The sequence below is a fragment of the Sminthopsis crassicaudata genome, chromosome 1 (assembly GCF_048593235.1).
Source record: "Sminthopsis crassicaudata isolate SCR6 chromosome 1, ASM4859323v1, whole genome shotgun sequence".
Lineage (NCBI taxonomy): Eukaryota > Metazoa > Chordata > Mammalia > Dasyuromorphia > Dasyuridae > Sminthopsis > Sminthopsis crassicaudata.
This window is the reverse complement of record NC_133617.1, coordinates 465,181,073-465,206,370: the sequence shown is the minus strand read 5'-3', so window position 1 is coordinate 465,206,370 and position 25,298 is coordinate 465,181,073. Positions and strand designations below refer to the sequence as shown.

At 33.9% G+C, this 25,298-nt stretch overlaps 1 protein-coding gene across 1 annotated transcript in view; it reads right to left on the bottom strand.

The window, feature by feature from the left end:
• The window catches only part of SHOC1 (shortage in chiasmata 1), a 124,852-nt gene extending 99,856 nt beyond the window's left edge, over positions 1-24,996 (bottom strand). Inside the window, exons 1-4 of the mRNA XM_074280881.1 lie at positions 24,884-24,996; positions 22,896-22,979; positions 14,851-14,977; positions 13,683-13,770 (exon numbers count right to left, since the gene is read on the bottom strand). Coding sequence (XP_074136982.1) covers positions 13,683-13,770; positions 14,851-14,977; positions 22,896-22,940 — 260 coding nt within the window. The 5' untranslated portion in view covers positions 22,941-22,979; positions 24,884-24,996. The remainder of the gene's footprint in view (positions 1-13,682; positions 13,771-14,850; positions 14,978-22,895; positions 22,980-24,883) is intronic.
• Positions 24,997-25,298: the final 302 nt, after the last annotated feature.

Below are 25,298 nucleotides of genomic sequence, written 5' to 3'. Positions count from 1 at the left end.
GAAAGAATTCACAAACTTCAAATATTGAATGGCAAGAGAGAAGTTTATTGTTGAATGAGAAGTCAGCTTTGCTAGGAAGACTGACTTCCAAGTAGCAAAGTCCTATTAGGGAAATGGGATTTAGCACTGAGAAGAGAATGTCTTCACAGTGGGCAGGAGTCTTACTAGCTAGCTGTGCCAAGGAGAGAGAGGTCTCTTGGCAGAAGCATAATTCCTACTTCGAACATTCTGAAAATAAATAAATAAATAAATAAATAAATAAATAAATAAATAAATGAATAAATAAATGAATAAATAAATGAATGAATGAATGAATAAATGAATGAATAAATAAATAAATAAATAAATAAATAAATAAATAAATACATAAATATTGCCTTTATAGAAGTCTGAGGCTCAGGTTTCAGGTTGAAAAGAAAGCCAATGCCCCCAGGCCTACATACATGGAGTTTCAAGCCATTCAGTATCAGATCCAGATCTTCCAATAGAATTTGAATGGGGATCTGGCTATCAATGGGGGAGAGGGGGTGATTTGCCTTAAAAAGGCCCAGCCATAGAAATATGCTTTCTCATAGACTCTATGGAGCCTGGGAGACCAGGAATCTCCCTTCTTTTACAGATCTAAAGGGGATACAATTTTAGAGTGATAATTTTACAAATTAAAGGAACACAGTTTCATTCTTCCATCAAAGTGATACCAGCAAAGACAATGAACTTCTCCAAATGATTTGGAGGGCTTTCCCCCCCCCCCCCAACCCCTCATTAGTGTAACATCCCAAAAAGGAATCTTTGAAAGAATCAATCAGTTGAGAATCTTTATTGAGGGTACTTGCTCCTACAAAAAACAATTGTGAATAACAGAGAACTCTCCAATGTCCTGCCTAAGGGAATAAAAAGAAAAAACAAAGCTTCTGCCACCTTTTGGTTAAGGATCATTGCTTTACTAGATGACTGAAGTTGCCCATCATGGGCTGAGCTATCTGCTTCAGCCACTCAAGCAGCAACTACCTATGGGCTTTACAAAGTCCCTCTCATAAGGAAGAAAGAGAAACTGCAAATACTGGATGATTATTTATCAACAATGACTTCTATAAAAGACGTTTTTGTGTTGAATGAGAGATATATTTGCTCTTTAATGATCTTTACAACTTTAAGATTTTGTTAAATTTTAGTATTTACTATATTAAACTGTGCCAGATGTCAACCAGAACAGAAAATTCAGTGTCTGAGTCGGAGAATAGAAAAGGTCTTTTAGTTAACAGCTCTTTTATTTTTTTTCATGAGAAAGGGCACAGAACTCTATTACTTAATTGGTACCAGGGAGTGAAAACTGTGGAAGCTAGGGAGCTTTTTAAAATTCTACCTCTTAACTAGGCCCCCTGTCCTTTTCTGTTTTGTCATTGGTCAACCAGACAGGTTCACAATCTCCCTCAAGAATTAGCACAAGTGATCCTAATCCTTCATTATCATAATTATTCATAATATCTCTAGTTCAATTATGAAGTTGAGAATTCTCAATCCCTCATTGGACATATCCCCATATCATATTTAGAAATATTCAGTGAAAAGGAGACTATGGTATATGTATCTTCCTATAGAGACTTATCAGGAAAATGAAGGCCTCCTTCCTTCTGATATTAGTAATAGCCTTGAGGAAACTACTGTTGGCCTTCTTGATGGAGGTTGAGGTTCCTTTAAGCACCCTTTTTGAATTTCAATGACATCCGGGCTTTCCCAGCCCCCATGGGATTTGAGCTAATTTGGGCTTTCCCAATCTCCCACTATCTGCTCAGGTTTCCCCAACCCCCAAAAACAGCTTCTTCCTTCTCTAAAAATCCATTGAATTCTATTCAATGCTAACTCTGGCCTAAACCAGCCAGGAGCCTGGGACTCCACCCACCTTCAAGATTATAAAAAGGGGAACCCTGGAAGTCCACTCTTTGCAGAAGTCCCAAACATGGCATCTTTATGTCGATTACATCAAGGGTTTCTGCCCACTGAACCTATTCCCGTGCCCTTTTATCTCTACCCTCAACTTTACTAACTAAACTTTACTTCCAAACCCCTACAATAAATCTTTTTTATCAATCTAGGTTTTCGGGCCTGTAAATTCCTTTACAGGGGACTCTGCACCGTCACTGGACTATCCTTGAGCCAAAAAGGGGTTCCCCCTTTCCTAACTCTCATCACTCTCTCACAAAACCATATGCATATAAGTAAAGATAAAAACTTATCATCAAAATTCATAAAAACAGAAAAAACTGTTAAGTATGTTCCTTTATATGGGAAATTCTTTAGGTGAAACTTCATTAATAGTCACTTTAGTATGTTTTCTAATAAGACTCACTTTCCTTTTTGAGGAAGCATGACATATTAAATAGAATCTTAGACTTAGAATTAGGAGTCCTAAGTCTGAATTTGAGCCTAGACACTTTCTGATTGACAGAGAAGTTATTTAACTTCTCATAATCTCTGTTTACCCATCTGTAAAATGGAAAGATTAATATTGTACTATCTACTTGACAAGGTTATTGTAACAAAAGTGCTTTCTATCCTGTAAAATGCTATGATTAGTGGTTTTTGTTCTTTCAACATTTATTATGTTCTTCAATATTTTAATTGTGAACCTAAACTGCTGTTTTTTCCGATTGATCCTGTAGAACTTCACTACTTTAATGAAAATGCTATAATGAATCTTAGAATCAACACTACTTTTGTCCTAATTTTCTGCAGTATCTGAAGCTATTACCTGTCTTTTCCTTTTGGATGTTTCTCCTATCAAAGCTCTTGGGACACTGACCCTATTTATTCAATTCTATGACAACTCCTTCTTATTGACCTTTGTTATTTCATTATTTCCTATTCCAAGTGTGACTGTTCTCTAAGTCTCTATCCTGGAGCCTTTTCTCTATTATTTCTACCTTTTTTCTTTTGATAAGTTTATAAGATCCTCTGGGTTTATTTCTTCTCTTTCTAAAAACTACAAAATCTACAAATTCTCAAATGAAATGAAAACTATTAACAATCATATCATTGCTTTATTATTATATAAAACCAATATATATTTAGGTAAAGATAGAACTTATCTTCAATATTCACATAAAAAGACAAAAAAATCCCAATCAAACTGTATGATTTTCTGTTAATTTATTTAGGTGAAAGTTCATTAGCCACTTTAGTATACTTTATAATACCTTTTTTTAAGACTTTTTCTAAATGTCTAAATTTCTGTGGCATATTAAATGGAGCATCAAATTTAGAATGAGCAGAACCAGTTTTGAATCCTACTTGGAGGAAAAATGCTTCAAATTGCTAATAATAAGAGAAATACGAATTGAAACAATTCTAAGCTTTCACCTCACTCCCTGAAAATTGGCAAAATTACAAAAGATGAACTAAAAACAATGACAAGAAAGTCTTTCTATACTAAAATAATAGCACTTTTGTCAGAGCAAAGAATTGTAAAGAAAGTATATATCCATCAAATGTAGAATGATTAAACAAACTGTGGTATATGAATATTGTAGAATATTACTAATCTGTAAAAAGTGATGAATAAATACAGAGAAATATTGAAACATCTACATGAATTTATGCATAATAAAGAAAGCAGAGCAAGAAAACAATATACATTATGACTACAACAATGTAAACAGAAAGAACCACAAAAAAAAGCAAAATAAAATCTAAAGTGAATATTCCAAATTACAAAAAACAAGCATATCTTGAAAGAAGAAATATAAATTTTTCACTCACTTTTTTGGTATTTGGGTCTTCTTGTACAAAATGAATAATATGGCAATGCTTTATATTATGGTACAAATATAACCTATATTGGATTGACATCTCAGGGAGGAAAAAAGGGAAGGAGAGAGTTTAGAACTCAAACTTTAATAGAAAAATGTTAAGAAAAAATTGTTTTAACATGTAAATTGGGGAAAAAACTAAAATAAAAAAAAAAAGAAGAAAGAAGAGAAATGCAAAGACACCTCTATCCCACCCTTTTCTAGAGGTCCACAAGTGTTATACTTTGAACATTCATTTCTCAAATATTAGCTGTTCCCCATTTGTCTTTACCATGGATCAATTCTCTGAAACAAAGAATTTTTAAGAAGAAAAAGGAAACAAAAACTGTTTAGCAAAACTAACACATCAAAGAGTCTGATGGTCTAATGGCATATTCAATTAGAATATATAATTAAAGGGAATCTTAATGAACATGTAGAAAAAAAAGGGTGAAAACAGAGTCAGCATAGTTTCATCAAGAACAGGTCATGACAAGATACTAGGAGCATAGTAAAGTGAGAGGTAACCCAGGATGCAGTTCCCTTCCATACAAATAAATGATTAAAATAACACAAAATTAAGCAAATATAACAATAATTAGAAGAGGAAAATTAAACACTTGATCTTAGCCAAAAGGCTGAGAAGTGATAAGATAAATTTTTTTTTAAAAATCAATGGATAATTCTACAAAAAACAATAGAAGAATAGCTCACAAAACCATTGCCCCAGGCATCTCCAAATATGGCTTCTCCATCAAAGTCTGTCAATATACTCCAACCAAGACAATCACCTATCCTACCTGATGGACAGAGCCATTTAAGTTAACTCCTTGGCAGTGTTTCAAGTGAAGTCAAGTCCAGGGAGCAGTTAAAGCCATAGATCAAAACAGTCCAGATGCTTGAGAGGAAGTAGAGTTGTACAGGAGTGTGGTACTTAGGAAAGAAGACTGTGGTGGAGGACATGGGGCCCCGGAATACAGAGCTAGTCATAACTACTCTGTACAGGAAGAAAAAGAAGAAACAAGTAACTAGCAAAAAGCACATGAGAGAAAGTTAAATAAGGAGCAAATGAAATGTCTTTTTGGCATTTCCTCTCAATAGTGTCCCTGAGAACTGTTTACTTACATTTTCTATAACAGACCACCAAATCAGCTTTAGGGCCTGAAGAAAAACAATCTCAGAAAGAAAACTATAGCTCAGAGGAAGATAAGTTGGGAAGTAGAGTAACTTGTAGGAGTAAGGTGATTTTCATGTTTTGAGAGCCCCAGACTTCATCTCATGCCAATAATCTAAAAGAACAAGGAGTGAACAGCAAAAACTGGAAGAGAGGAACAATCAATAATGAGCTTACAGAAGGGAAAGGACTAATGATAAGAAGTATATCTAAAGGAAAAACTCCAGAGGAAATATGTCAAAGCAACTAATAAAGACACAGAAAAGCTGCCTCAAGGCAAATGAGCAAAAATTGAAAGAAAAGAGTCAAGTGAGTAAATACCATATGACAAAGAAAGTGAGTCAAAATCCTCTGAGGAAAGTAAAGTTATTAAAACAAAGTATTCAAGGCCTGAAACAACAATGGAAACAATATCTTCCAAAAAGGTTTATAAAAAGTCAAAAAATTAAGTGACAGAAATTATAACTCCTAAGGAAGAAATCAACAAGCCTAATGAGATATTAGAGAATTAGAACAAAAGTCATAAACAATTTAAAAAAAAAAAAAAAAGTAGATTCTTAAAGTGAGAATAACAGAATTAGACAACAAAAATGAAAAGATAAAAGAAAAATTAACAGAATAAAATTAAAAAGGAAGAAGATTGGAAAAACATATGAAATTTCTACAAAATTAGAACAATGAACTGGGAGATTGGATGGGAAGAGATAATCTCTTCTACAGAAATATCACAAAAATATCTGCAAGCCCAGCTGTGTTGCTGAGACACAGTCCTGGAGAAGGAACCAGCACACCCCATGAGTACAGAAGCAAAGGGGCAGAGTAGCTGCTGGTTTCAGGAGGGCAAAGTTCTTGATTTTATATTACAGGCCAGATAGGAAAACTGAATGAAGCCAGAGGCACCATCCTCCCCACTCCAGGACTAAAAGTGATTATACTAATAGGTAAATTATTAAGTACATTGCACTAAAAAAAAAAAAAAAAAAAAAGATCAGGCAACGGAAAAAGAACCCAACCAAGAAAAGTTAACATGAGAATAGGGAAAACCTAGGTTCATCTTCAGAGGAGGATCCCGAAATAAAAAAAGCCTCTGCTACTCCAAAGTATAACATTAAATAGTTACCTACCCCAAAAGAATTTATAGGGAAAAAAAATTAAAGCATTCAAATGAAAGAAATTGAGGAAAAACAACAACTAAAATCCAAGAAAAACAAGATTATGGGAAAAAAAGTTAACCAACTAGAGAAGGAGATAGAGTCTTAAGATGAAAAAAAAAAAAAAAAAAAAAACCCATTGAAAATTAGAATCAGGCAAGGGGAAGTCAGTGAAGTTTTAAGAGTCCAAGAAATAATAAAACAACATATAAAGAATGAAAAAATAGAAGAGAATATCAAACATTTTATAAGAAAACAATTGATCTGGACAACAGAACAAAAAGAAAACATGAGATTAATTGGATTACCTGAAAACTATGACCAAAAAAGAACCTTGACACTTATTATGCCATACAAATGAGGTACAAGAGCAAGAACTGACACAGAGAAATTACAGGGAGGGAGGAGGGCTGGTTGTTCTGAAAACTTACTTCATATTGGGAATGGGGGAAAAATCCATAGAGAAATAAGGGGAGAGAGAATAGAATAAGGTGGGGTATAGAAAGGGGTATAGAAAGGTGTGCAGATTTACAGGAATGGGATAAGTATATAGATTAATGGGAATGGGATAAAGAGGGAGGGGAAAAAAGGTAGGGGAAGAAGATAAGGAAGAGATGGGGGAAGTTAAGTAATAGCAAGGCAAGTTAAGAAGACTTAGAAGGCATAGGAAATAAGAGATATATACAATCACGATGATCAAAAGTAGAATTTATTAGAAAAGAATAGTAGGGACAATAATCATTAATCCTAGACAAAGTCAAACTTAAAAAAAAGATTCAAGTCTACATTATATGTCAGCCATATTAATATTGTTTTAGATGTATGTATACGTTATGTTCATATGTGTGTATGTGCATTGGTGCATGTATGTGCGTATATGACATATATTTTATATATATAAACATATCTGTGCTTAATCGTAGCCTGATTGGGGTAGGTGGGTGTAAATAAATATGTAAAAAGATAACACCAACTTTATCCATGTATGTGCTATCTTCCTGAGTAAAATAAGTTTCTTGAGAGAAAAAAAAAAAAAAAGTGGTGTTCAACAATGCCCGAATCTTTGCTGTTTTGCAATTGAGCAAAAAAAATGTAGAAAATATAAAATCTCATTTTGTCTACTAATTATGAAAAAAGCATTTGATTTGGTAAAGGATTTTTTCCAATAAGTTGTCTCTCATGCATATATCAAAATTATTTAAGATATTTGAAAAACTTTAAGAAATAAGAAAAAACATGAGCAAAGTGATTTCCAAAAAGCCTGGCAAGACCTACATGAACTGATGCTGAGTGTAGTGAGCAGAACCAATGGAACATAGTACAAAGTAATAAGATTATGTGAGGATGAATTGTGATGGACTTGGCTTTTCTGAACAATGAAGTGATTCAAAGCAATTCGAATAGACTTGAGATAGAAAATGCTATCCACATTCAGAGAGAAAACTATGAAGACTGAATGTGGATCGAAGGATAATATTTTCACCTTTTTCTTCTTGTTTGTTTGCTTGGTTTTTCTTTCTCATGTTTTTTTTCCCTTTTGATCTGATTATCTTTGCATGTATTGGGGGGGAAAACTGTAACAAATACTTGAAAAACATAAAAAGGAAGGAAAACAACATCTTTTGTTTCACTAACCTGTATATAAAATTTAGCATTTCTTCAATGAAGAATATACACATAAACCTTACTCTAAAAAAGAATCCAGAAGCTTCAATAAACTGCCAAAGATGAACACACAAAAAAGTCTAGAGCCTTTGCTCTATTTGCTAGGAAAAATTTTCTAAATCAGTCTCCCAATAACTTCATAATTAAAGAATCTCAGCATGGAAAGGGACTCAGCTGTCATCTAATCTAAATAATACCTTAAGTTTTTGCACAAACAAAGCCAATGTACTCAAAATGAGAAGGAAAGCAGAAATTGGGGAGTCAGCATCTTGGAAAAAAAGAAGATAACTGCTTAAAAAGGAGAATTGGGGCAGCTAGACGGCACAATGAATAGAGCACTAGCCCTGAAGTCAGGAGCACTTCAGTTCAAATGCAACCTCAGACAGTTAATATTAACTAGGTGTGTGATCTTGGGGAAGCCACTCAGCCCCATTGCCTTGAAAAAAAATGGGAGAGGGAGAGGAAGAGAGAATTAAAATAATTTAATAATAATAATCTTTTAACAACAACAACAACAACAACAAAAAAGTGGAATTGGCCAAATGGAAGAAGAAGAAGAATTTACTGAAGAAAACAACTCCTTAAAATGAATAATTGACCGACTGGAAAAGAAAGTACAAAAACTAATTGAGGAAAACAATCAAAACCTTAAAAGTTAAAATTGGGCAAGTGGAAGCCAATGGTTCTGTGATACTTCAGAATCAATCAATTAAATTTAAAAGAATAAAAAAATGGGAGAAAATGTAAAATACCTCATTTAAAAATACCTAATTTGGAAAAAAAGATCCAGGACAGGCAATCCCAGAATCACTGGATTACCTGAAAGCCATAATCAAAAGGAAGAGCTGGACAGCAATTTTCAAGAAACTATCAAGGAAAACTACCCTGGTATCCTGAAACCTGAGGGCAAAGTAGGCATTGAAAGAATCTACTGATCATCTCAGGGAAGAGATCTCAGAATAAAAACTTCAAGGAACATTAAAACCAAATTTCAGAACTATCAAAACAGGGGGAAAAGAATCAAGAAAGAAGCAATTCAAATATTGGAGAGCCACGATCAAAGATTACACAGGTCTTGGCAGCTGCAAAATTAAAAGAATGGAGGTCATGGAAGATGATATTCCAGAAGGCTAAGAAACTAGGACTACAACCAAGAATTACTCCCTTGCCAAAATTAAATATAATACATCAAGAGAAAAAAAAAAAATCATTCAATGAAATAAAAACATTTTAAAGCTTTCATGAGAAGACCAGGAATAAAACCAAAAATTTGATCTCCAATATCAAATCTGAAGAGAAGTATAAACAGGTAAAAATGGAATACAAAACATAAGGTATTCAAGAGAGCTAAACTGTTTATACCAGAACATGGAAAAATGATACTTATAATAGTACAGCTAGAAGAAACACAGACAGAGGGTATGATATAAAAATGAGTTTAATGGAGTTATATAAAAAATGATTAAGGATGAGAAAGAAGGGAGAGGTAGATTTGGATAAATTATTTCATCTGAAGAAGCGCAAAAGATCCATTACAGTGAAGGGGAAGATGTGAAACACATTGCTTTAACTTTTCTCTCATCAGTAGTGACTCAGAGGGAATAATTAATATAAACAATCAGTTTAAAACAGAAATCTATCTTATCCAACAGGGAAGTAGGAGGGGAGGAGATTAAGTAAAGGGGGAATTGGGGACTGACAAGAAGGGAGGGCAGATCAGGGATAGTGGTGGAAGGAAAACAGGTGACAGAAGACAGGACAAACAGGAGGAAGAATAGGATGGAGGGAAATACACAGGTAGTAAGTATAACTGTAAATGTGAATAAGATGAACTCCCCCATAAAACAGAAGCCAATAGCAAAGATCAAAAACCAGAATCCTGCAATATGTTGTTTATAAGAAACAGACTGGAAGCAGAGAAACACAGAATAAAGATAAAAGGATTGGAGCAGAATCTATTATTATACTTCAGCTGAATTAAAACAAAAGCAGGAATAATAATCCTGATCTTAGAAAAGTAAAGTGAAAATAGATCTAATTAAAAGAGATAAAGAAGAAAACTATATCTTGCTAAAAAAAAAATACCATAAACAATGAAGCAATATCAATACTAAACATATATGCGCCAAGTCTTAAAGAAGAAATTAAGTGAGTAGAAGTGGAGAGCAAAACTTATACTAACTAGGGAATTCAAATGTCCCCTCCCAGAACTTGATAAAGCCCTATGAAAAATAAACAAAAAAAGGAACTAAGAAGGTAAACAGAATATTAAAAAAATTAGATATGACACACCTTTGGAGAAAAACTGAATGAGAACAGAAAGGAATGCATATTTTCTCAGCAGCACATGGTACCTACATAAAAACTGACCATATGATAGGGCATAATAACTTTAAAATTAAATGTAGAAAGGTAGAAATATTAAATGCATTCTTTTAGGATCATAATGCAATAAAAATTATATTCAAAAAAGAGCAGTGGAAAGAGCTCAAAATTTAATGGGAAACTAAATAATCTAATCCTAATGAATAAATGATTCTCAAGAACAAATCACAGAAACCAGCAATAATTTCATTTAAAAAATTATGTTTTCATAAAACATAAGACAACATACCAAAATTGTTTTTAATTTTTCAAAAATATTTTATTTTTCAAACATATGCAAACATAGTTTTCAACTTTATTTCTGCAAAACTTTTGTGTTCCAAATTTTTTCCTTCTCAATCCCTTCCCTCTCCCTTCCCCAAGACAACAATCAATCATATATAGGTTAAATATATGTAATTCTTTTAAACGTATTTCCTTATTTTTCATAATATGCAAGGAAAATCAGTACAAGAGGAGAAAAACCAAACCTCTCCAAAAAATTAAAATACTGTAATTTGAACCACATTCAGTCTCCATAGTTTCTCTCTGAATGAAATTGGCATTTTTCATCCCAAGATGTTATATACCAAGATAAGGTTAAAAGGGGTACATGTTTTAGACATAAAGGATGTTACCATAAGCAAATTAGCCCAGCAAGAAATTGTCTACCTGTCAAAACTATGAGGAGTCGACAAATTCCGGACCAAAGAAGAGATTAGAAAGCATTATGAAATGTAAAATAGATAATTTTGATTATATTAAGAAGTTTTTGTACAAACAATACCAATATAATCAAAACTAAAAGGAAAACAAAAAGTTGAGGAATAATCTTTGTAGCAAGTGTTTCTGATAAAGACCGCATTTCTCAAATGTAGAGAGCTGAGTTAAATTTATAAGACCACAATCCATTCCCCAAATAATAAATGGTCAAAGGATACGAGCAGGCAGTTTTCAGATGAAAAAATCAAAGCTATCTCTAGGCATATGAGGAAGTGCTCTAAATCATTGTTGATTAAAGAAATGCAAATTAAAACAATTTCATTTAGAAAACAATTTGGAACTAGGACTATAGGGCAAATAAACTGTGTATACCTTTTGATCCAGCAATATCTGGAAAAGGAAAAGGAGGGACAGCTAAGTGGTGTAAAGCACCAGCCCTGAAGTCAAAAAGACTGGAGTTCAAATCTGACCTCAGATACTTGACACTTCCTGTGTGACCTTGGGCAAGTCCCAGAAAAAAAGAAAAAAGAAAAGGACCTATGTGTGCAAAAATATTTATAGCAGCCTTTTTTGTGCTGGCAAAATATTGGAAACTGAGGGGATACTCATTTCTTAGGGAATAGCTGAACAAACGGTAATATATGAATATAATGGAATACTACTGAATAGTAAGAAATTATGAAGAAGTAGATTTCAGAAAAATTTGAAAAGACTTATGTGAACTAATGCAAAATGAAATGAGCAGAACCAGGAAAACACTGTCCACAGAATCAGAAATAGTGATGATCAATTATGAATGATTCAGTTCTTTTCAACACAACAATCCAAAATAAGTACAAAAAATTCACAAAGGAAAATTCTATCCACATTCAGATAAAGAAGTGATGAACTATAAATGCAGATTGAAGCATTTTTTTTAACTTACTTTATTCTTTTTTTGCTGTTTTTCCATATGAAAACATATGGAAATATGTTTTACATGATACATCATGTATAAATTATATCAAATTGCATACCATTTTCCAAAGAGGGGAGAGGAGAGGAGGTCTAGAGGAAGAAATTTACAACTCAAAATCTTGAAAAAATAAATTCTATAAATTGTTTTTACATATAATGTAAACTAAACTGAGATTTACAGCACCTAGTGCTCGATGGCACTTCATAATCTCTGACATCCCTATCAGTTTTTAATCCTTTTTACTTTTTATGCCTTTATTAATGTTAGCTTCTTTGCTTGTTATGTCACACTATTGACATACTGAACAATCCTCAAAAGTTCCATTTTTTTTAATATGAATTGTCATCTACCCATATTTGGTAATCATTCTCCATACTTAGCTAGAACTGAGTTATTCAACTTGATATCATTTTTGCCATCTCTTGGGATTATCACTGGCTCCCTATTTTTCCTGGTTCCAAGCAACTAAATGGAAATTGAGGAGTCATATACAATTGTCATATACAATTCAGGTACTGTCATTGTGAGAAGATGAGAATTCCTTAATTCTCTGTTCAACAATTCAGTTGCTTGCAATGGGATATGAAAAAAGTTTTCTAATTGGTTGCTAGACTTGATACACTAAAGGGATTATATGTCCAACCACTTTTTAATCTTCTTTTTCAGCTTTAAAGGGTGTAGATTATTCAGAATTGTATCCAGATTAGTGAAGTAGAGAAAGGCCAGCTGCCCTATTTTCCACTCCACAACCAGTAACTTTGTATATTTAGAAAAAAATCTCATAGTCTGAAGTTGCAGGGGCAACATTACATCTAGGGCATGGCAATGGAAGTGATACTCATCAGAGGAGGCTTCACAGTGTAACTATTTGACTGGAAAAAATGATCAAAAGAAAGTAAGTAGGCTTTTTCACAGACTAAGGGAGAGATGAAATTTAAAAGCAACTAATTAATTAGTAGTTTTGAAGACTTTATATTATAGTCTCAGTAAAGTTCAAATATCAGCTTCCTGGATCACTGTTTTAGTAGCTATAAATTAGTTAGTGAATTATATCTAAATTATTCTACTGATGCAGAGATCCTTCTAGCTACAATTGCTTTCTCTGAAGAAATAAATGATCTATCATATATATAAGTTATACTGTATAGAAAGCACCACTTTTTCTACTTCTCTTTTTGGGGTGGCTCTAGCTTTGAACCAGGAAGGCCTTATATTCCTGGCAGCATTTCCTTAGTGTTAGATGTACATGTTTTCCTTCCTGACTTGACTGAAAGTTCTATAAGAAAAGAATATATATCTTCTACTTCTTTTATATCCCTTATTTGATTTCTGGAGCTAGTGCTCAAAAAATGCTGACTTTTGATTCTCTACTGTTTTAAGAATCTTGCATCAGATTACATAAATGATTAGGAAATATAAATGAAAATGTCTGAATCTTTCCTCCCTGAAACTTTAGTTTACAGAATGGTTAGGGATAGGGTAGGGAAGGATAGATGGCTCTTCATCTAACTTGAACAGAGAACTTTCTGTAATAATCCAATGTTTATATATATCCTAGGCTATTCACAAGGGGGAAAGAGACTGAAAAAGAAAATAAAAGCTAAAGTAAATGGACAAGTGCAAATAGTAATTCTCTTAACTGACAGGAACTGCTATCTAGAGTGATGATTCATTTTAAAGCAGTCCAACCAAGGTTCTCTACCAGTGACCCTCTAGGCTATTAGTATTTTGGAAGTGATTTTTCATTCAAAAGAAGATATAGGAAAAGGAAAGATGGATGCCACTTGCTCCTCACACACACAATACTTAGTAAGTTAAATTCTTCTCCAGACACAATAAGAAGCAAGTTTAATGACACATACTTTTCAGGAACATCCTTCAAAGAAACAACTGTCTTCCACTCATCCAGAACTGAGAAATCCTTCATTTGTAGAGTTATGGGAATTGACACTAGAAGAGAAAATTAAAAAAAAAAAAAAAAAAAATCAGCTTTTGCAATTCTCTTTCATTATAAATTTAAGGAAGTCAATGTTTGAATTTCCTAAATAGTGTGATCCTTATCTTTTCCCAGATTTATTTTCTGGATGATATAGGATTCGCTAATACTTAAATATTCTCAACATGTTATATCTAGTTCAATCAGATCAATTTCCTTTAAACATATCACACTTATTTCTTTGCTCATGTCCCTCTTATAACTTTATGCTACTGCTTTCCTCCTATTCAAATCCTACTCGTTATTCTTATAATATTTTTCCCAAAGGTTCCAGTCTCCCTCCCTTACCTATCCTCCTGAATACAGCATTTATTTATGTCACTCATTTTTAGACAGAATTAAATTCAGTTCAGAATTTTTATTTATATTTTATGTAAGTATAATTCTTTTCTACAGTTAGATTAAAATCCTAAAAGCAAGAACTATATATTTATTAATTTTTAAAAATTTTTTGCAAAACAGGCTAGTACAAAGATCTTATGTAAGATGCTTAGTAAAACAATGTTTTATGAGAAGTCTTTTTAAAAGATAATAGGAGGCTTGATAAAATTAATTCATTTTTTTCACCTTTAGGTAAACTACTAATTTCTTAAATATGTCTTAATAAAAATAGCTATAACATTTTTAAAATGAAAGGTTTAATATTATATTCAGGGAATTTAGTTTTTATACTTTAGAAGAAGCCATAATTTCAAAAGAAGATGTACTTATATATTTTAAATATCAGTTTTAAAGATATGGAAAGATACACTTAATATTTAAACTTAAAATGTTTAAACTTAAAGGGCTTAATTTACGTTTTGTTTGTCCTATTTTATATGCATATTTTTGTATTCCAAACTTTCTTGCTTAAAGACTTCCAAAAATATAAAATTAAGAATTTCCTGGAGTTCTGCTTATTACTAGGCCCTCACCTAACTTTTAAGATCATAACTAGTTAGAAGAAAAACACTATGCTTGCCAAATATTATTAAAGATCTTAAATGTGTTTTTAAAACAAATGTTTAAGGGTAAAAACAGAAGAGAAAGCATACCACTTGTCCATGGCTTCCTTAATTTTTCATCAATAGCTCCAGCATGACAATTATTCTCATCCGGATGTAAATATGAAGGAATATGAAGTAATAGTGATCTAATGCTTAATTTCTTTCTAATCAAATTCTGTGAGAAGAAAAATAGAATTTATAGAGGATTCTAACATTCTACTTGATACAACAATGTATCTAAGTAACACTATCTACAATCATAAATACAACTTTGTTTTTAACTAATGGGCAACTTTGATTATATGAAATTAAAAAGATTTTGCTCAAACAAAACTAACAGAAACAAGATTACAAAGTACAAAGTACAAGTACAAAGCTGGGGGAAAAAATTTTATAGCCAGTGTTTTTGATAAAGGTCTCAATTCTAAAATATGTAAAGAATTGTGTCAAATTTATAAGAATAAAAGTGATTTTCCAATTGATAAATGGTCAAAGGATATGAACAGATAATTTTCAGATGAAGAAATTAAAGTCATCTATAGTCATGAAAAAAATGCTCTAAATCGCTGTTGATCAGAGAAATGCATATTAAAACAATGTTGAGGTACCACTTCACACCTCTCAGATTGGCTAAGGTAACAGTAAAAGATAATGATAAATGTTGGGGGGGGGGAAATGCAGGGAAAACTGGGACACTGATGCATTGTGGGTGGAGTTGTGAAATGATCTAACCATTCTGGAGAACAATTTGGAACTATACCCCAAGGGCTAACCTCTGGGCATACATACATCCAGCAATGGATCTGTATTCCAAGGAAATCAAAAAGGAGAGAGAAGGACTCTCCTATGCAAAAATGTTTGTAGTAGCTCTTTTTATGGTAGCAAAGAATTGAAAAATGAATAGATGCCCATCAATTGAGGAATGACTGAATATGTCGTCGTGCATGAAGATAATGGAATATTATTGTTTTATAAAAAACAATGAACAAGCTGATTATAGAAAGGCCTGAAAAGATTTACATGAACTTATACTGAACAAAACAAGCAGAAACAGGAATACAATGTATACAATAACAGCAATGATCAATTATGAAAGGCTTAGTTCTTCTAAATGATTCAGTGATCCAAAAAACATCTGTATCCAGAAAAAGAACTATGGAGATTGAATATAAATCAATATATGCTATGTTCACTTTTTTTGTCTGCGTTTTTTTCCCCCTCTCCCATAGTTTTTCTTTTGTTCTGATTTTTCTCTGATTTTCAACATGGTTCATAAAGAAATATGTATTAAAAAATAAAATAATAAAATAAATTAAAAAACAAAGGTAGAGAAAATCATGCAACCCTTCTGATTGAATCTACTATAAGTTTATCTAATACATCCTCAACTTGGCCCTGACTGCTAATAGGCAATCATATATTTATTTCATTTATAAACTCACTATTCCACTCTTCAGTAGGTCTTCTAAAGTTTTTTTTTTTAATCCTTCCTCAAATATTTCGTTAATTCCCCTCTCTCTAACCAATCCTCTCAGCTAAGAACTTTGCTTCATATTTTACACAAAAAAGTAAGGCCATTCACTAAGAATTCCCTCTTATCCTTTCTTCTTTATATCATTCAGATGCCTTTTTCAATTATCTTCTCCTTCGTTTCTCTTCCACATGAAGAGGGCCTTACTCTTTGCAAGGTAACTTGGTTGAAGAGATTGACCCGTCATCCCCAGTTTATCACTTATTTTCAATCACTACCTATCCACTGGCTCCTTCCCTATTGCCTACAAACATGACCCATTTCTTCCTCACCCTCAAAAAACTCTCACTTGACCCCTTCATCACTGCTTAACTTGAGTATTCTATCTTTTCTGCCTTTTGTGAAAAAACTGCTTAAGAAGGCCATCTGTGATAAGATGCTTCTGCTACTTCTACTTTCATTCTTTTCTGAACTCCTTTCAATCTGGCTTCTGACTTCATCATTCCACTGGAATTGTTACAATGATCTCCTAATCAATTCCAATGCTTTTTTTCCTCAATCTTTTTTTTTTTTTTTCTTTATAGCCTTTTACAAAGTCAATCACCATCTTCTCCTTAATATTCTTCTCTCTAAGTTTCTGAGGTACCACTCTCTTCTGGTTCTCTTCTTATCTATTACTTTTCTATCTCCTTTTCTGGATTCTCATCCAGAATATGCCCAACCAGATTTCTCCCACAAATGGAACAAATTTATGCCTCAGGGTGAACAGAGTGGTGAAAAATCAGGAAGACTTGTGGCAGAACAAGGATCCTCCTAGGACAACCCATGAAGATCTGTAACAAAGACCCCAGGATGCTATTAACCAGTGTGAAGTGCAAACATCTCCCAAATATCTCCATAGAAACAGCAAGTGGGAAACCCTGGGGCCAGCTAAGTTTAGCTACAAACTCAATAAGAACTATAGAAATTTTCAGTATTTTTGTGGGAGTGAGGAAAGGTGAGATCTAAGTCTGGGAATAGAGAGGGAACCTTGGCTGATAAGGAACATTAAGCCAAATTATGCTATGGAGATTTGGGGGAGGGCCCTAGGCAAGAAGGAACAAGCATAGCAGGTGAGTATAGAAGCCTTGAAGCACAGACATGCTGGCATTTGCAGGAGGGAGGATCTTTTGGCTTGGGGTTCCAGGTCAGAGAGGAGAGCTAAAGTGAAGCAATAGGCATCATCTTCCCACCTCATGATTAGAGGTATTTACACTAATACTTCTCATTAAAAAAAAAAAAAAGAATTGGCAAAGAAGAAAAATCCACCAGAGAAACTATGGGAATAGGGAAGCCCTGTGTTTATCTTTAGAGGAGATCATTAAAGTAAAAAAAGCTGCTTCTATACCTGCCCAGAGAAAGTTAATCTCTGCCCACAAGCTCATAATTTAATGTAGTAAACAACACACAAAAGACTATGTACAAAGAAGCTCTATAGAAATAAATAGAAAATGATCAACAGAAAGCAGGCACTAGTATTAAGAGGGATCAAGACCTGTAGAAGTTGGAATTTTATCTGGGACTTGAAAGAAGTCAGGGAATAAGAGAAGTCTGGAAGAGGGAGGAGCTCAAAAGAAAACAAGAATTCAATTCTGGCCATGTTGAGTTTAAGATGTCTACAAGTCAACCAAACTGAGGTGTTTAACAGGCAGTCGGAGAAATGAAATCGGAAGTCAGTTAAAAGAGGTTAGGTTTGGCTAAGTTCCATCCTCTGTAATGTTTATTTAGTAATGAATCAAGGAGGATATTATAGAAGTCTAACTCTGAAATATGCTCATGGCCTAAAGACTCTTAATTTCTTAATAGCAGGTCAATGAAATATAACACTGGCACATCCTATTAAGTTAGAAAAGTTTTGGGTATGGACTCTGATTAATCTATACTGTCTGAAACATATCAAGTTCAATGTGAGGAGAAACATAGGATGTTGGCATAGTAATTCAATGAAATGGAACAAATAATCAAAACACTGAAAGTCAAAATGTTATAGCAGCTCTTTTTGAGGTGGCAAAGAATGAAACAGATACTCATCAAATGGGGAACAATTGAACAAGTTGTGGTATATTATAGTAATGTGCTATAACAAATGATGAGTAGGATGGTTTCAAAAAAACCTGGAAAGGCATATAAGAACTGATACAAAATGAAATGAGTAGAATCAGAAGAACATTTACATAGTTATAGCAATGCTGTATGATAATCAACTGTGAATGACAGCTATTATCAAAAATACAGTAATCCAAGACAATTCCAAAAGACTTACGATGAAAAATGCAATTGACATTCAGAGAACTGATCATCTGAATGCAAATTTGTACATAGTATTTTTTACTTTTTTTTAAGTTGTTTTTCTTTTTGATCTGTGTCTTCTTTTATAACACGACTAATATGGAAATATATTTTGCATGACTGCACATGTATAACATATCAAATTGTTTATGCTCTCAGGGAGATGGAAAAGTAGGGGGAGAGAGAGAAAATTTGATATTCAAAATTTTTAAAATTAATGTTAATTTACATGTAATTATATATAATTACATATCTTCACATGTAATTCACATGAAAAATCCAAAATGTTATTAAAAGTTAATACATATGTATATATAAACATGGATAGATAGATAAATATATGTGTGTATATATATATATACATACATATATACACACACACACACACACACACATATATATGCTGTAGCACAGCTTAGAACCTACAATGGAACCTTATGAATTTTTGCACAGACATACAAATGCCTTGTTCCAGAATATGGATTTTTTACATTTTAAATTTAACTCATGGGGGCACTTAGGTGGCGCAGTGGATAGAGCACCAGCCTTGAATTCAGGAGGACCTGAGTTCAAATCTAATCTCAGACACTTAACACTTCCTAGCTGTGTGACCCTGGGCAAGTCACTTAACCCCAGCCTCAAAAAAAAAAGATTCTAAATTCTTGTGGAACTGAGTCCAATATTGGAACTGATCATAAAAGATGACTATCTCCTTTTGGTCTCTACTCCTGAAAAATGTCTGAATATGCCTCTTGCCATCTCTTGGTGGTTCTCATAATTTGCATCAATGTTCTAAAATCCTTCCAATTCAGATCAAAACTGAATTTTAAGTTGCCAGTGACATAGACATTTTTATGAACCTTGAGTTCTCTGACAAGGTCTAGTAAGACTAGAAACTTCACCCTGTCATTTAAACTTCTCTCAGAGGGTAAGCATGCTGTGGAGTTACTAGATAAGCTACTCCCTTCCTATCAAACCTATATTATTTGAATAACTCAAGAGTAATAGTATGGAGCAAAACACAGATCTGATTATTTATATCATGGCTTTGGTCTCATTGTTTTGCAGTAGGGGCAGCAGAATGGAGAGAAAGCCTCACATGTATGTCCCCCTCTCTTCAGAAGGCACATTACTCAAAAATTCATCTCTATAAGGCTAAATCTCTGAACTCTTAACCCTGGGATTATTCACTGCTGAAGAAAACTCTCTTTTCTGGATAGAAGGCAAGGTTATGACACCATCCTGGTTAAGAATCTTCCCATTCTCTAATTGGAAGACAAAGGTTTAGGAATGACAGTCTCTGTAAGCAAGCACATGCTGCTCTCACATGTAAGCCACAGTGGCCAAAAAAGCTAATGCTCTCTTAAGCTGCATTAAGAGGCATCATTTCCAGAAAAAAGGAGGTTCCACTATACTCTGCCACTACCAGACCTCATTTGGAATTCTGTCCTCCTGGCTTAATTTAAGGAAAACATTAATAAATTGGAGACCATCCAGAGGAGGGCAACCAGGGATGGTAATGAGACTTGTGTCATGCTATATGAGGATTGGTTGGAGGAACAGAGTATGTTTAGCACAGAAAAGACTCAGAGGAAACATAATAGCTACTTTTTTTTTTTTAAGGCAATCAGGGTTAAGTTACTTGTCTAAGGTCAGTGAGTATCTAAGACCAAATTTTAACTCAGGTCTTCCTGACTCCAGAGCTGGTGATCTGTGTCACCTAGCTGCCCTGTGAAAACTACTTTTAATCGCCTCACATCCTCTCAGATTAGCTAAGATGAAACAAAAAGATAATGATAAATGTTGGTGGGGATGTGGGAAAACTGGGACACTGATACATTGTTGGTGGAATTATGAAATGATCCAACCATTCTGGAGAGCAATTTGGAACTATGCCCAAAGGGCTATCAAACTGCATATCCTTTGACCTAACAGGAAATCACAAAAGCGGGGAAAGGACCCACAGGTGCAAAAATGTTTGTAGCAGCTCTTTTTGTAGTAGCAAAGAATTGGAAAAGGAGTAAGATGCCCATTAATTGGGGAATGGATGTGATACATGAAGGTAATGGAATGTTTTCTTCTATTAAAAAAAAAAAAAAAAAAAGATCAACAAGCTGATTTTAGAAATGTCTGGAAAGATTTACACAAATTGATGCCGATACACAATAATAGCAAGAATATGTGACGATTAAATATGAAAGGCAATTAGCAGTTCAGTGATCCAAAGCAATCCTAATAGATTTTGGACAAAAAATGCCATCTGCATCCAGAAAAAGATCTAAGGAAACTGAATGTAAATCAATACATGCTATGTTCATTTCTTTATTCTGTTTTTGTTTTTTTTTTTTTTTTTAACTCTCTCCCATGGTTTTTCCCTTTTGCTCTGATTGTTCTCTCCCAACATGATTCATAAAACAATGTATATTAAAAATAAGTAAACTTACTATAAAAACAACAATAACAACAACAACCACTTACGTTCAAGTATTTTAGAGATTCGTGTGAAGAAAGTATTCAACTTACTCTGTTTTGGGCCAGAGGACAAACCAGCAACAATGGACAGAAGTAGTAAAGAGGACAATTTATGTTTGATGCCAGGATTAAATTCCTAATAATTAGTGCTTTCCAAACCTAGTTCCCTAAAGAAGTGATAGGTTTCCCCTCCTTGGTGATCTTTAGACTGAATCTGGATTTACCAATTGTTGGGTACATTATTATACTGGCAATTACTCCATGTATGGGTTGGACTAGATCAGTGGTCCTCAAACTTTTTAAATAGGGGGCCAGTTCACTGTCCCTCAGACTGTTGGAGCGCCTCACACTCTGTCTCCACCGCCTCAGCCCAATGTCGGAAGTGTGGGTTGCTAACTCGAGTTTAGATCAAACATCACTTCTGGTCTGATTTTGCTATAAGCCATAGTTTGAAGACCTCTGGAACTAGATGTTCACTGAGGTTCCTTCCAATTTAGTGATTCTTCATTGCTAGGACATATACACTTTATTCACTTTACTCATTATTCAGCTGTTGCCATTGCTCTCAACACCTAAGCAAGTATATGTAGCCCTCATATGCTTCTCTCTCAACATAGTCATTAACAGTTTATGGAGATAGGAGGAAGATTTAATTGTTAATTAAAATTGTCCGACAACATTTACTAATCAGCTATGTGCCAAGTAAATACTGCATTTACAAATATAAAAAAGATAGTCTTTGTACTCAAGTTTACATTCTAAAAGGGGAAAAGAATACACAAAAGGAAGCTGAAATGGGGATGAGAGGGAGAAGGGAAAGTATCCAGTTTGAAGAACAATCCAAAAGAATTCAACTGGATAGGAAATGAAGAGATGAATGGTCTAGGTGGCCCTTCATAAATGGAAGTTTCAAAAAGCACTCTCAACTCCACCTCTCAGAGGGGTCTGAGGAGAAGAGTACTTATGAAGTATAATTACCAAGACAGAAAGGATCTTGTTGAGTGTACCTGAGGGCATAAGGAACAAGTCCAAAAGATGGGAGCTGAGTGGAAAAGGAAGAGATGTAGTCAAATGGAATGTCGTAGGCTACTGAAAATAACTGCTCTGACAATTCCAAAGAATTCATGAAGAAAAATGCTATCCATCTTCAGAGAGAGAATAGATGAACTCTACTTCAGATCAATGCTTATTTTTTTACTTTATTTTTTGGTTTTATTTTATTCTTATCTGTGTTTTCTTTATCAAAATGGTTAATATGGAAATGGGTTTTGCAGGACTTCACATGTATAATCCATATCAAATTGCTTATCTTCTCAAAGTAGGAGGAGGGGCAGGAAGAAGAAGAGAATTGGTGCTCAAAATTTTTAAAAAGATATGTTAAATTAGGAAATATCTCATGATACACACACACACAAACACACACACACACACACACACACCTGCTCTGAGTAAAGATTTACTATATAATATTGAGTTTTCCATTTCTTATCAGTGAATGATGACAATGGGGATTTCTTCCCTGATTCTCAGGGCTTACATTTGTCAAACTAGATCATGATATAAAAATTTTCCTAGTGGTTAATAAAAGTATACAACATATTAAAAAGCATTTTTTCTTTCTAAGTAGAGCAATGTTTCAATTTCAGCTTAAAATGCTAACATCTTATTTTTCACAATGCATTACAGCATGGTGCATGTTAAAAGTAATCTGAAAATCTCAAAACACATTTCTTGTGTTATTCCAAAACATCTATAGTTAAACACAGACATATCACTTCACCTCTAATTTTTAGTAAACAGATAAGAACAAGTAGTACTCTACCTCATGTGAATAGTCCATTGAGTGATATTTTAGTGCTGTAAACATATCTTCTTTATTTCAAAATACAGCAAAATTTGCAAATATCTGGAAACATAAAAGTTTTAAAAGCTCAATATTATTCAAAAAACCTAGTGAACTGACTTAAACACTCTATATAAAAAAATATGGCATTTTGTTTCTTATTTTTAATTTTGTATTTTAAGGTAAGGTAATCTATTTTTAAAGTTATTTTAGTTTCTTTAATATGGTGAATCATAATAATGTCTTTTATGATTGTATTCAATAAATGTCTCCACCTTTAAAAAATTTCCTGGATACGTACACTAAATTTTAACTTTCTGAAATGTACAATATATCCACATATGTATTTAATTTAGAATCAGTTTTCAAATACAATTTTCTGCTTTCCTCATGTAAACAACTTTGAATGACAAGAGCTAACTATAAAAAAGTTATTAGCGTAGAAACTATTGTGTCAACTAATATGCAGATATTATATATTGATATACAAAGGTTACCTTTTAAATATCCATACACCATTCAATCTGATAGGACACATTAAAAATATTGATTTTACTATCAAGGTAGTTTGGTGTAGCAAAAAAAGCATTGGACTACCAAATGAAAAAAATCTTGTTTTGAATCCTAGCTCTTCCTTTTTACTGAGACCCAGTCCCTTAATCTCTATAAAGCTTAATCTCTCACTCTGTGAAATGTGGGAGTTGTCATTAGATGTCCCAGGTCCTTTCTTAGTCTCAGTCTTATTGACATGTGACATAGTATAGAGACTATAATCCAAGGCAGTCACATTACAAAAAGGGTCCTCCTTACCCTTATGGAGCTGGATTTTGGAAATCTTATTTTCACATAGTATGGAGATTGAATGTGTGATTTCATCAGTCAGCAAATGAGTCAAGAAGACATTTGTTGATTGATTATTGTGTTATAAATTTCCATGTTTGGATTTAGGGACACAAATAAATATGATCCCTACCCTCTCCAAAGGCAGATCAGATCCTTTTATTTTTTAAAGCTTTTTGTTTTAAAAATATAGGCACAGTTTTCAACATTCACCCTTGCAAAATCTTGTGTTCCAAAATTTTCCCCCTTTCTTTCCCCCATCCCTTTCCCCACAGGGCAAGTAATCAAATGTTATTGTGCAATTCTTCTATATATATTTCCACAATTATCAGATTCTTTTCTGTAAGTCTTAGAGAATGCTGATTTGTCCTGTAGTCTATCCCAGTCAGTAAGTCCAAAAGACAGAACTTGAACCCAGGTCTCACTAGTTTTTAGGTCAGCTCTATATCCACTTTCCCACACTACCTTTTTTTCCCCCCTGAGGCTGGGGTTAAGTGACTTGCCCAGGGTCACACAGCTAGGAAGTGTTAAGTGTCTGAGACCAGATTTGAACTCGGGTCCTCCTGAATTCAGGGCTCGTGCTCAATCCACTGCGCCACCTAGCGGCCCGTACACTACCTCTTGAATGAATCATCATCTACAAAAAAATCATGCCAAATTTTATAATACATACAAAGCAAAATATGTTTAAAGATAAAAGGTCATTGCTTCAAAACAACTGTCAATCACTAGAGCATGTATGGCCTTAATTTATTTGGCAGCTAGATGGAGCAATACAAGATAGCTTGTAAATCTTGGAATCCAGGAGATAGGAGTTCAAATCCTGCTTCAAGACGTTTCTCAGTCCTAACTGATCCGGTCACTTAACTTGATCGCAACTCACTTAACCACTTGTGCCTCAGTTCTGTCACCTGCCATTGGGAGTGCCAGACCTCTCAAAGTTGTTGCGAAGTTTGGGATATAGCTCTCTAGTAGTAGTATACTTCAGAGCGCTACAGAAATTGGTTTGTTATCATTTGTAAAGCGTTTTAAAGTGCTACAGAAATCCTAGTTATTAATCACTTCAAAGGGAGAAGGGAATATACTTATAAGTAATGAGTCCTCTTTGGGCTTTTAATTATACTTACCAACAAATGACCATCGGGACTCTACAAACCCACTTAAACAGAGGTTCACAGAACATTCAGAATACTGCCCTCAAGCTTCGTCCAACCTCCCACGCTGCCCAGCGGAACTAGGCGTCCTCCTCTCGCGTAATTCCCTTTCCTTAAGCACGCGCTCCTACATGGCCCCGCCCACTTCCGGGCGCTTCAACAGCTTCCTGGCAGCAAGCTCGAGTTCTTCCGTGCCTTACTGCGCAAACTCCACCACCTTCCCCTTCTCCTCACCTAAGAACAATTCAATCTATTGGCTCTGGACTAGTTACTGTTCAGAGTACCCTTCCCTGTACCCTACAAAGCCCTGGAATCAGATTAAAATCCCACTGGTCCTGGTTAGAGATTTCTAGGCCTCAGTTACCTCATTGTAAAATGGATGCACTAG